Source organism: Paramormyrops kingsleyae, chromosome 25 (genome assembly GCF_048594095.1).
Source record: "Paramormyrops kingsleyae isolate MSU_618 chromosome 25, PKINGS_0.4, whole genome shotgun sequence".
Classification (NCBI taxonomy): domain Eukaryota; kingdom Metazoa; phylum Chordata; class Actinopteri; order Osteoglossiformes; family Mormyridae; genus Paramormyrops; species Paramormyrops kingsleyae.
Window position 1 is genome coordinate 3,635,678 of NC_132821.1, and position 13,112 is coordinate 3,648,789.

Below are 13,112 nucleotides of genomic sequence, written 5' to 3' on the forward strand. Positions count from 1 at the left end.
GGTGCAGGAAATATAGTTTTATTTACAAATATCAACGTTGTTGTTATCAACATAATAAATGTGAATACAGATTATTTATAAACAAACATGATTTATTATGTTTTAGCCTATTGATTTATTCAGTACGGGATTTTTTTGTTCCTGTTTTTTTTTAACTGGTTTATTTATTTAAATGAATCAACTTATTTGTTTATGCATATATGTATTTATCCATATACTTGATTATTTATTAGGAAATGCAATTTGTGGGAAATTATAGAGTTCCGAAAATAATTTCATGATAGCCGATATCCACCCTAAAAAGTGACGCCATGACAGTCAAGGACCAACCAAAGGATTCAAGCAGTCAACGCCACTCTGATTGGCTGAAACAACAAGCCAGACATTTTGGCGCGATTCAAGGCAATGCTAACGGCCGCACACTACCTACTGTAAATCAATCCCTAAGGTGAGTCCACACATCGTTTTATTGTAAACTGAAGGTAAGTTTGGTGAGCCTATATAGTAAATTCTATGTCCATTTGTACGTATAGTGTTAGTTAGTTTAGCGTTATTATCTTAAATTCCCAAAGTTAACATGTCTTAACGGCACAGATTTTTTTGTTTTGCTTTAGCTTGCTGCTATGTACACTTTTGCTTCAGTTTCAATGGTATTTTGATTGTCCACGAGAGAGCATGTCGTTTAATGTAAATGTATAGTGAAATCCCGTACATTTTTCAAAAGGAATTGCAAATTGCATTTGCAATTGCGTTTTCCATATGTGGACGCATAAAGTGTGACATAATTCAAATGCAATTGCAAATTTTGCATTACCGTTTGCTTTTTCGCTTTCGCGAACGAACACTGCCACATTTCAAATGAAAAGGCAAAGTTCATTTGCAATTGCATTACCCATATCTTACAGGGGTCAGGGGTGGGTCTATACTGTGGGGCGTGATTGTATGGGGGGTGACGTCACTCGCAGTCGACGACCAAGAGGGGTGTGGAAGTAAATTAATGACAAAAGTCGTTGATGAAAAAAACACGTTGAATTACACTTATCGAATAATCCAAAATTAAGTTCCAAAATATACGTATTTTAAAGTGCATGTTTATAATTCAACCACATGAATTCAGTTAATTTAATTTCGCCTCAAAATAAATTTCAAAAGAACAAATTCAGTTGAAAATATTCCATGTGTTTTATTAGCATCTTTATTATTCAAGCAGTAGCATTCAGTCCTCTTATTTCTGCTTTACAATATTCAGTCCCGTTATTTTCGCTGTTTCAAATACGCTGCCACAATTTCAGTGGTTTAAAATACGGTCCGAAATTCAATCCTCTAGATCGGGGACTAGCAGAATGAGCGATAGACTGCCGATAGAGTTCTCTTCGATATAGTTATCTACGATAACTTATTGCGCCCCCCAACTAATAGGTTTTTATGTAAGTAATTCGCTAGCTGTATTAATTATCACCAAACTAATCTTGCTAACGTAAGATGCCTGCGGGCAACTACAAGCTGCAAGCTGGCCAGCTAGGTAGTTGGGATGGGATAGTAGTCGATTTGGGGACTAACAGGTCGGCGATGAAACCAGAAGGGACCTTAATAGCACTTTGCTAGCTTCCAATTAAGGGGGGCAGGGGGATAGTAGTCGACTTGGGGACTGACAGGTCCGTGATGTCGGCGATGATACCAGAAGGGACCTTAATGCACTTTGAAAGTATGATATGCCTAATTAATTAAGGAAAAGACTGTGAATTAAGATGAAACCGCGTCCTGTTTATGAACATTCATATCGTCATCAGTATATAATATCGTGCTAAACATTTGTTTTCTTACATAATTAATAGTTATAATGCACTATTTATACAAATTACATCAAGTCATGAGTCAGTTGCTGGTGCCCTTATCATTATACCTGTTGCCAGCAGCTTTCATAACCGACTGTCGTTATCATAAATTTATCACGCTGATATAAACTTTTGGTGTGTAAACCTTGTAGTTGCCCGCAGGCATCTTACGTTAGCAAGATAATGCAATTTGCAATTCCTTTTGAAAAATGTCTGGGATTTCCCTCCATATAAATGTAAACTGTTTGTAGCTTGCAAATTGTGAATTCATTTGACTATTAGGCCATGGGAATGAAAGTTATAGATTTGCGTCCACCACCCGCATGTCTTGACAGCCGCCGCTAAAAAATTTCATTATTGGCAAAAATGTTCATTATTTCCACAAAAAAAATCAAACTGTTACACAAAATGTCTTTCCCATTAAAAATGATGCTGTATGAGGCTTTTCACGACATGTCTACTCTTGTCGCTGATTTAGGCTTAATGCAGTGGATGGATTAATGAATTAGCTTAATTGCGATGGATGCAGTGCCCTAGGCCTACCTTACGTTAGGAAGAGGGCTTAAGTGCCAATGTTTATTCAAGAGACCAAATAAATAATACTTTAATTGAATATCTGTGGTTCATAGTTCTTTATTTTTTTTCTATTTTACATAGGATTTTATGATACCAGTACACAAGGGGGCAAAACTTGAGGTAAAATCTAAATTCTAAGTATAATAATGAAAACTCTAAAATAATGAATAATGGAAAAAAAGCCGCATCACTTTTTCGGATTGCCTGGACACAAATCTATAACTTTCATTCCCATGGCCTTAGGGTTCACAACAGGATAGGTCGAAAGCTAGCTAGCAGCATGACAAGGAGTTCTGGCTCGTGGTTAACCAGCTAGCGTCCGTAGACGATGTTCACGGAGGATGCAAGGTTGATTGATGTTACCCTAAGTGACGTATCATTCATTAAATTAACATAAGTTTTATTGTAAACCATGAGAGGTGTTTTGTCTCTAATCACACCCCACTGATAAGCGAACACATGAAGGTTGCACGTTGTTAGCTCATTTTGGATGTTCTAGGAGCTTTTTCCAACGCATTCACTATGAATACTGTCAGAAAATATGAAAAAAGTGTACATTATGTCAGGACTCAGGGCACAAGCTTTTCCCAAAGGCAGAAACTCTTAGTTTATTCTTGTCGATTTTTTACTGTGCCACTGAAGGTCAGGTTACATTGACATTAATTCTACAGGGTATCCGCGCAGGAGTAAAGGGTAGTAAATGAAATCAGACAAAATTAAGACCCTTGAAAGGTATTAAAAGGTAGTAAATGGAATTTGACTTAGTAGTAAATTTTTCATCTTCCACCTTAATGAGTTTTCCATTTATCTACATGTTTTAACTTCATCTAATTAAAAAAATATATAATATACGTGCTAACAGGACCTGAGTCGGAATTAATAGCCTATCAGAGTGACTCTGAAGCAATTTCTCCGCCTTTTACCTCAGTTGTGCCAGGGTGATCTAACGTGTTGATATTAGGAAAGCCTCTTAAGTTAGCTAGTAGCCACTTGCCGGTGAAATGAGGAAATGTAAGTTTTCTAAAAGTTGGTTTGATAACCCGTCATTTAAAGACTAGCTTAAGCCGGTCATGGGGAATGACCGGAAAGCATTCTGCAGTATATGCAAATAAACTCTAAATCAAACCTGGAACGGCGTTACTGCGATCAAATCTCATTGAGAATCCGCCAGTCATCAGCAGCGGATTCGCGTGTGGGGGGAGCAGTTCCCTATTTCGTTGTTCGGTGATGCTACACAGACCGGGGCAAATGCAAACATAAGGTCAGCTATGAGCACAAACATTGCCATCACACCACCTCAGCAGCAAACTAGTGCGACTAGCACCACAGCAGCTGCAGCAGACAGACAGCAGACCTTACTGTCACCGACGTCGGCTCAGAGCTAAAGTTCTCTGGTGAGCCATCATTCATACAATTCGAATGAGGGTATTGGGGAACTATTCGGAAGCATGTTCACCGACTCTGATACAGCTAAAAGTTTCGCGTGTGGCAAGGATAAGACTGCATACATGATTCGGTTCGGCATTGCGCCACATTTTAAAGAAATTACTTATAAACAATACAGGTATTGTATATACAGGTAAAATTGTTAAACTTTTCTCTTAAGATTTATTTTGGGACATGTTCAAACTTTTATCTCACGTTGCATCAACCAATAAATACCAATGGTTACCACTATTACCATTCCATGGACTCTTTGGAGTTTTTCAATCCACAGTGTAAGTTATTGTTACAAGTTACCTCGTGATGAAATAATTCACTACTTTAGTCTTTGTGTATGAGAATGTGTGTCTGTCTTAGTGTGTGTGTCACATGACACACTTATAAAATTGTATTAATGTTTATGGCTGTTGTCAAGTGTCATTTGCTTTAAGAAGTGTCAAGTTGACTTTATTAGGTGGGGTTAAGGGTTATGGTTAGGATAACCCAAGGACTAGAGTTAAGGAAAGGACAAACAAAACTCAACTTGACACTACAATAAAACAAATAATATTTGATGACAATCAGGCCGCTGCCCGATTGGTGGTAGTAAAAAATATTGTGGAGGTAGAAAAAAAGGTAGTAAATTCAACTCTAGGATTCCTGCATAAACCCTGTTCTAGGTGGTGCCAGCCTATCCCACATGGCAGAGGATATGTTTTTGTTGAACAATACATACGAGCATATGACAGCATCTACAAACTCATAGTGGGTAATGTGCTTGTAGGCTCTAGGCCAGAGGTTACTCTTTTTGGTGGGCCACATACATGATGTACATTATTTTGTATGTCTTACAACTATAATCCATAGTTCAATGTCGCTTGTTCAAGAGAACATATCTGCTCTTTATGGCAAACACCGTTGTGTGATGGAGTATTGGGTATTGTAAAGCTGGGTTTTTCTAAACCAGTTTTGTCTTTGTCAGGCGGTGTGTACTCTACATTTTGGACGTTGAGTGAGGTGTCCTTCCCATTTAGGAGCTAAACCACCTAAACAAGGTACATGTTGTGATCTCATCCTCTTTCCCCTTTTACAAGCCCAAGTCAAATAAACAGTAAAGCTAAACTAATTTGGATTAACGCCTGTGTTTACAGATGACTTTGAGAGTAAGACAGTGGCGAAAACGCCAAAGAGAACTGGATCAACTGCTACGTCTTTCTGACAGTGATGATGAACAAGAGGGCACTGAAAATAATGTCAGTGCGCCTCGGTCTCTGAGTAGTTATAGCAGTGACAATGTGCCTGGGACCCCAGATAATTTAGTGAATGACAGTGCTGTTGGGACAGATAGTTTTAACTTTGGCACTGATGTGGAATATTGGTCTACTGACTCAGAACAGGAACCAAATGAAGCTGAAGTGACCAGCTTTGAGGACGAACTGAGACAGTGGGCTTTAGAGCACAAATTGACACACAGAGCGCTTAATGGTTTATTGTCCATATTAAGAAAGCAAGGACACTTATTGCCTGTGGATTGCCGGACACTCCTTGCTACACCACAGCATAACACAATGGAGGCTAAATGTGGTGGGCACTACAAGTACTACGGATTAGAAAAGGGTATCTGTCGTTATTTAAGTCAGATGGAGAGTAATGATGTGCACCTCAGTGTAAACATTGACGGCATCCCACTTTTCAAAAGTAGTGGTGTCCAATTCTGGCCAATACTGGTGAAGTGTGGCCATTTTGATCCATTCATTGTAGCCATTTTTAGTGGACAAAGTAAGCCCATTCCTCTTGAGGAGTACTTAAAAGACTTTGTGACTGAATACAAACATATCAAAGACAATGGTATAGTTTATAAAGGCCAGACTTACACTGTTAATATTGATGCTCTGATCTGTGACGCACCAGCAAGGGCATATCTGAAATGTATTAAAGGTCATACTGCATATGACAGTTGTGAAAGATGTTCAATCAGAGGTGATCGTGTTGAGGGAAGAATAGTTTTCAGTGAACAGGAATGCACTTCTCGAACAGATGAGGGTTTCTTCAGAGTGGAGTACAGTAAGCACCAAACTGGTATCAGCCCCTTCATTGCTGCAGGAATTCCTTGTGTTAGCTCATTTGTCTTAGATTATATGCATATCGTCTGCTTGGGAGTAGTTAGGCGCTTGTTAATTTACTTGACTCGTGGCCCAAAAGTCTGTCGTTTATCTGTGAGGCAAAAGGATGCAATTTCTCAAGAACTAATTGCACTAAGAGGGAAAATGCCAAGTGAATTTGCTCGACAACCGCGGGGTTTACATGAAATTGATAGGTGGAAAGCCACTGAACTACGGCAGTTTTTGCTATACACAGGGCCTGTGGTATTGAAAACTGTGTTGTCCCCTGAAAGATACAAACATTTCTTGTCCTTGACTGTATCCATATCGATAATGCTGGAGTCAGATGAGCGGATTCGAAATGCCTATCTCCAATATGCTCACGAACTAATCAAACATTTTGTCATGTGCTGTGCAGACCTGTATGGCAAGACCTTTCCTGTATACAATGTACATGGACTAATTCATCTCCATGAGGATGCCAGCCACTTCAACTGTTCCTTAAATGACATTTCCTGTTTCCCATTTGAAAACTATCTGCAACAAATAAAGAAATATGTGAGGAGTGGGAGAAGTCCCCTGGAGCAAGTAACCAGGCGTTTAACTGAAATCGAACATTCAGAAGTGGACAACAGCCAAATACACCCGAAAGTGTTTGTTTCTGTTAAAGAAAGGGACAGTTGTTTTCTTTTGAGAGACAACAGCTTTGCTTTTGTTCGACAGAAAAATGCAGATGGGACTTTTGCTTGTGAAATTCTGCGCCAGTGTCACACTTCACCATTATTTTACCAACCATGTAGCTCTGGACTTCTGAATATAGTGTGCATAGGAAATGGTCATGTCAGGATGAAAAATGCACTACTGCGAGAAAGGGATCTGTTCCGGAAGGTCGCCTGCCTCCCACAAGAAGCTGGTGGTTTTGTCCTCATACCTCTTCGCCATGGTCTGGAACACACATATTAAGGTTGAATTATCTTATTCTTTTAGCTAGATTCCACCAGGGATCATCAAAGTAGATCACTTGTTTACATCTGTTTGTTTTCTGTATCTTTTGTGGTGACTCCTGCATGTCCTTTCTCACTACATTCGTAAACCTCCCCGGGCCCTTCTCTCTCTTTCCTCTTGCCACAATATCCTTCTCCCAATGTAACCCTCATTGCTCTTCTCTGCGTGTCCAAACCCTCTTAACCGCTCCTCTCTTGCTTTATCCATTAACTTAACCTGGGCTGCCTCTCTAATGTAGTTATTAGTCACTCACTTATTCATTTGCTTATTCATTTCTGTCACCTCCAGCTCCGTGTTGTCTCTACAGTGGTACTCAAAATGGGTTCCAGGTCCTCTCATAATGCATTGGGTTCTAAATTGGATACTTACAGGTCTGTAACTTTGACAATGTACTAATGGTACCATAAGTGGTCCACTTGGTTCCAGTTGTACATTCGGAGTTATGAGAGTCTTTGAACTTAAAAAGTTTGAGAACCACTTGTCTAATCAATGTGCAAGCTAAACTAAAATGTTAAAAACCTAAAGTAACATGCATATTCTGTCCTTTCCAGGTCATGTACACGAGGGCTGTTTGGAGGGAGGGTGACCGAGAGGAGGAGGGTGTAGTTCCTGACAATTGGATCAACCGGAAAAAGAAAACCGTCAGATGGCCACGTAAAATGAGCACCACAAAAACAGAAAAAGCTATAAAGGACAAAGAGAACCCCCAGGATGACTGGATGACATTCTCTTTAATCAAAATAAAAATTTCTTCAGGCAAGTTTTGCTTGGATGAACAACAAATTCACTGTATTTCAAAGTCAAAATATTACTGATTTTTTTTTTTTCTTTGTTTTGTTTGTTTTAAGCTGAATTGTCTAACTTCTAGATAAACGTCGTGAATGTGACACCTACAACCTGACCAGTCAGGCAGAGGAGGAGGACAATGAGGAGGTGATTAGATCGACGAGGAAACGCACTAAAAAAGGAATTCCGGAGGGTTTTGTTACAAATGGTATGTTTCTCATCGTCAAATATTTTATAAACATCAATGTCTAAAATTATCGTGAACCGATTTTATATTTCAAACGTATAAATGTTTTTTTGCAGAATTAACAGATGAGGATGAGGAGGGTGTCAGGGGTAATGGGTTTTTTCTACTAAGTTTATAATTCCAGTCTCAAAATAAATCAAATTCTTTAAGATTATGATAATTTTTTTGAAGCTGGATATACTTATTTTTACTGTATTACCTCTGTATAGGCGTCAAGCTACCCACCTTCCCTACTGCACCAAAGAAGCTGCAGCACATTGACAGCAACATGTTACACAATACTTGTGAGTACTGGTGACAACTTAAGAAGTATGGCAATGTGTTGTGTACAACATGAGTCACAGGCTGATTGATGTGTTTCAGCCTCTGAAAATGAAGCCATGTCTGTCCAAGCTGAGCATGTGGACAATCTCCAAGGTGGTGAAATGTCCACTCCTCGTGAGTATTTAATTCTCCCCTTGCACCAACCATCCCACTACACAAAGTCATAGTTTGTTCAAGACAGGTAGTTTCTCACTGGTTGTGAAATAAGCATAGTAATGACTCAAGTGTTTAATTATTTTAGTATATGCCACATGACAGGAAATGTCCAGTGAGTATTCACTCTATCCATTGCACCAACAAGGTCAAAAGTCTATTCTAGACAAAGTGTTAGTCACTGCTTTTGAATCAAGTTTGGTAATGATCTCTTTTACACACAAGACAATAGTTACAGGCTCAATCAAATGTTTCAGACTTGTCTGTCTTAAGGCCCTTCCACATAGGACGCAGTACGCACATCGCTGCGCTCTGTAACCCATTCATTTCTATTACTTGCACCGCCCAATAACAGTTTCCGGCTGCGGCAAGCAAAGTGTTGTGGAAATGACACACACTTCATTAGTCGGGATAGTTGCAAAGCGTTCTTCTTTATGAATGAGTGATACATTTTTTATTAAACATTTGAACATAATACAACACACTCGTAGAGAATACAAAGTCAGAGAGATGCATGTTTTGAAATGACAAGGAGCAGGAGCATCTAGTACACGTAGAGCGGCTGCAAAAAAAAAAGATGTACAAGCAGAGTGCAGCGGCCAGCGCAACACAAATTTTGGGTCCTTCGCTAGCTAGCGGTCAGCGCAGCGCATGCCGTCCTATGTGAAAGGGCCTTTAGAGTAGCAGAGTGTGCCAGTGCTTACCGTTTTGTTTAATTTCAACAGTTGTACATCTGAATATTCTTTGTTTTTTCTTATCTCCAGATGCAAGCACATCACCTCAGCGCAGAGACCTATCAACACCCAGTGAGTATTCATCGCATCACACTTTAAACAGTCACTTTTGTATTTTATCAGGCCTTATGAAATGTGAGAACATTCTTTTTGTTTTTCAGGATCTCAACATGCAGCAAGAGGTCGTGTGAGGGATGACTATCGCTCCAGGTAAAGAAGGACAAGGCACAGCATCATTCGTGGCTGGATTCTACTGGTTGGTCTCTAGCCCTTATTTTTGGCCAACCAGTAGGGGTTAGACTGTTCCAGTGTTAAAATGGCATGTTGTCTGTCATAAAGGTATGGCCAAGTGATTAAATTTAAATGATACTAGGTCCAGCAGGGGATCCAGCATCAGGTCCGGACACAGTGATATCTCCAGAAACAGATCCAGGTCCAAGTCCTGCCACAGTGATGGTTCCAGCCACACCAATATCTCCAGAAACAGATCCAGGTCCAAGTCCTGCCACAGTGATGGTTCCAGCCACACCAATATCTCCAGAAACAGATCCAGGTCCAAGTCCTGCCACAGTGACGGTTCCAGCCACACCAATATCTCCAGAAACAGATCCAGGTCCAAATCCAAGTCCTGGCACAGTGATGGTTCCAGCCACACCATCAGGTCCAGACATGACGGGTCACGGCACAGAGAAGGTTTGAGGCACACAGTCATATCACTGCAGTATTACTTTGTATAACCGTATGTGACAAATATCTTGTATCTTGTACAGTCAGGGCTGGACATGACAGGTCATACCACAGTGATGCCTCTAGATGTGATGACCAATTCAGTAATGATGTCTCCGGGCCCCTGGCCAGATCCAGACATGGTGAAAGATCACGGTACAGTGATCTTAGCAGCCCCCCATATGCCAGACCTTCGCATGGTGAGTTGTCGGCTGCGTTCACACTACAGTCAAACAGGATTATTTTGCTATTCAGGTGATAATATTAACTTGCACTTTTCAATTCAGTGAGTTTTACAGATGTATCTCTAATCGTTACAGTATTGCAGATTTATTATTTCTCTTCTAATAAATCTGTTGAAAGTTTTATCATTTGGTAACTTCTAAAACAGATTTTCTGTGGTGCAGATGCAGTGACTGAGAGTGGGAGATGGACTTTCCCATTACCTTGGGATGGTAAGTCTTGATCTATTAGCAGTGTGAGATGACCGGACACTGAGCAAGAGAGAGACTTAATAGTACCACCTTCTCTTTTACTGCACTGTTCTCTCTGTCCACAGAAACTGCTTTTTAATTATAGCTGTGGCTTGTTTTTCATCATTTCTGACATTTGTTTGGACTTTTATGTTTCTTCCTGCAACACTACTGTACTAATAACAAACACTGAATCTGATTACAAAAACACTTGTGACCTAGCTAACCTTGCTATTCTAATTAGAGGTAACCATTGTAATCATCAACAAATGTGTTTATTTCAGTGTACCAAAAAAAGGTCCTGAATTTACTGGTAGACATTCGCCATCGCCTGAAGGAAACACAGCCTGCCTCTTCAGCTGTCCATATTCGGAGGATTGACACCATGGAGGATTTTGAATTACAGGAGCAACAACTCTCTGATGCACAGGCCTTCAATACCCTGGTATAGATTTTACAAGTCTAAAAGTAATGGATAGCCTAGTATAAAACAATGCAGTGCACTCGCACACTGTTAAATTCCTCTGGGAATCCCAAAAAGTTGATTCACTTCATCTGACAAAAGGTTTCTCCCACTGAAATGCTACGTCCAGTCTGAGACTGAAGACTGAAGAAGTCTGATACTGAAGAAGTCACTTGAATGAGTGAGGACACGTTTCTCCCACTGAACGCCATATCCAGATGAACAGAATCAACTTTTTGGGATTTCCTTACCTGAATGATTGAGCATGCATCAAGACATTCCTCTGGGAATTGTCAGTCAACTTTATTATGAACTTATTCCAACAGGTGCGGCAAATTTCAAAAATCGGTGGGCGGAACACCAAGGACTGTGTCCACAAAGTGTTGGACAGGTATCTACAACAATTTTTTTTTTCCTGGGTGTGGACTAGATTGCATGTTTTCATTTGCCTTCTTTCTGAGCATGTGTTTTCACTTAGTTTTTACCTATTCTGACAAGTTCACAACCAAATGCATTGTGAGATTATAGACCAGCTGTGATTGACAAGGGGATTAGTAGAGGGATAAAAGGAGGACCACCCACTGATTAACTATTATAAAGGGTTTATTACATGTGTAATTTTATTCCTACATATATCCTTCACATTAATTGAAATTTGTTTTTCTATAGGCTCTTCACTAACAGCCTGATGGCAAAGTTTAATATGAAGGGCAAGGGAAAAAGGGGCAAAAAGCCTTTGGAAGGAACAAAAGTTTATCGAGCTATACAAGGTCAGCCCAAGTTTCATGTTGACCAATCTGTAAATAATGACTTTACACAAAATATTGCCTTCCCTGCTGATATTTAAAAAAACTATGCCAACTGTCTACCATGGCTATCATCAGTTGCTGAGATGGTTTTGTATTAATTCAGTAATGGTAGTTGATGAACAGGAAACATTTTCGCAAATGTTGGGTGTGTGTGAATGCAGATCGCCTTTGCATATATCTAAATCATTTGTCTTTTTCTGCTTGTGCAGAAGGAGTCATGACATTTGATGAGGCCGCCACTGAAGAATTCATTAAGATGAATGTTTCAGAACACCTCAAACATGCTCCTCAAAGACATGGAGGTGGAGGATTCAGTCAGGACTGATAAGCCCAACAAACAGGACTTTGAACAAGAATTGTTTTTCCTCATGTTCTTTCTGAAATAAATATACATATATAACCAGCAGCCATGTTTGTTTTATTATTATTAGTATTTTTTAATCGAGGTTTAAATGGGGGAATTGAGTTAGGTTTACAAATAAATCACGTGTATAACTTACCCATGTTTCAAGAGGGTGGAGGACATGTTTTCAGAACCAGTTAATTTTACTGTAGTTTAACAGGTAGTTTGAACTGGAAATGCACTACAACTATGCGTCTCCAGTTATCTGAGACAGTCAAATTAAGTTATTGGAATATGATCTAGTCCCATTTCAGAAGGTGGCAGACTGTTCCAGATCATTTTCCAATAAGTTCATTTGATTGTCTCAGCCACAGATAACTGGAGACGCATACAAAGGTGTAAACAAAGCTAACAATTAACTGGTGGCCTATAGAAAATATGTCCTCCACCCTCTGGAAACATGGGACAACAGAGCCAATAGAAGCAGTATAAAAACGATGTCTAAAATGAGTCTAAGTTTGACGTTGAAAAAACGGCCACAGCGACCACATTTGGACTATAAATAGTCCATACACGGAGGTCCCATGGACGTCAACACTAGACGTTCATTAGACGTCAAAAAAAAGACGTCGCCTGGCGTTACAAAACAACCCCTTCAGTGGACCAAAATTGGACGTCCAAAAACGACATATAAAAGACGTATTTCCGACGTCACTTTGCGCAGTGGGAAGAAACAAATGTTTAGGTCAGTGGTTCTCAAACTTTTTCAGCAGGAGCCCCCCTTGTGTAGGGTGAATCCTTTTGTGGCCCCCCTCCTCAAAAAAAAAATCATGACGCAAAACTGCCACGCCCAGCTCCGTATGATTCTCGTGTGTGCCACGCCCCCTCATTACCTCGTGTCAAGTCCTGATTGTGATCACCTGTGTCCTGTTATTTCTGGCTAGTCTTGTGTATTTAGTCCGCGTCTGAGTACGTCTTGTCAGATCCGTCATTGTATTGTACGTTAATGTCCATGTCTGTCTCATAGGGCTGGGCGATATCATACCGGTATTATATCACGCATGCGCAGTAATCATTAGGGCTTCAGATGACAGGCGCAACATTTGGGCGTGCG

The 13,112-nt window shown here is 40.0% G+C and overlaps 1 protein-coding gene and 1 long non-coding RNA gene across 2 annotated transcripts; both read left to right on the forward strand.

The window, feature by feature from the left end:
• Positions 1-223: 223 nt before the first annotated feature.
• LOC140583032 (uncharacterized) lies at positions 224-5,167 on the forward strand. Its single transcript, XR_011985819.1, has 3 exons — positions 224-448; positions 4,816-4,888; positions 4,985-5,167. It is a non-coding gene; the product is annotated as an uncharacterized lncRNA (long non-coding RNA).
• A 2,998-nt stretch (positions 5,168-8,165) lies between these two features.
• Positions 8,166-12,061, forward strand: LOC111840980 (uncharacterized). Its single transcript, XM_072707674.1, has 11 exons — positions 8,166-8,257; positions 8,337-8,411; positions 9,215-9,256; positions 9,346-9,394; positions 9,606-9,877; positions 9,955-10,110; positions 10,318-10,365; positions 10,668-10,828; positions 11,173-11,237; positions 11,516-11,616; positions 11,865-12,061. The coding sequence occupies exons 1-11, from the start codon at positions 8,242-8,244 to the stop codon at positions 11,978-11,980; spliced, it is 1,101 nt and encodes a 366-aa protein (XP_072563775.1). The 5' UTR covers positions 8,166-8,241; the 3' UTR covers positions 11,981-12,061.
• The last annotated feature ends 1,051 nt before the right edge of the window (positions 12,062-13,112 follow it).

Bases quoted from the DNA above. Each gene is read 5' to 3' on its own strand.
- LOC111840980 (XM_072707674.1), top strand. The intron at 9,257-9,345 runs GTGAGTATTCAT...TTTGTTTTTCAG, and splicing joins CAGAGACCTATCAACACCCA to GATCTCAACATGCAGCAAGA. The intron at 11,617-11,864 runs GTCAGCCCAAGT...CTGCTTGTGCAG, and splicing joins AGTTTATCGAGCTATACAAG to AAGGAGTCATGACATTTGAT.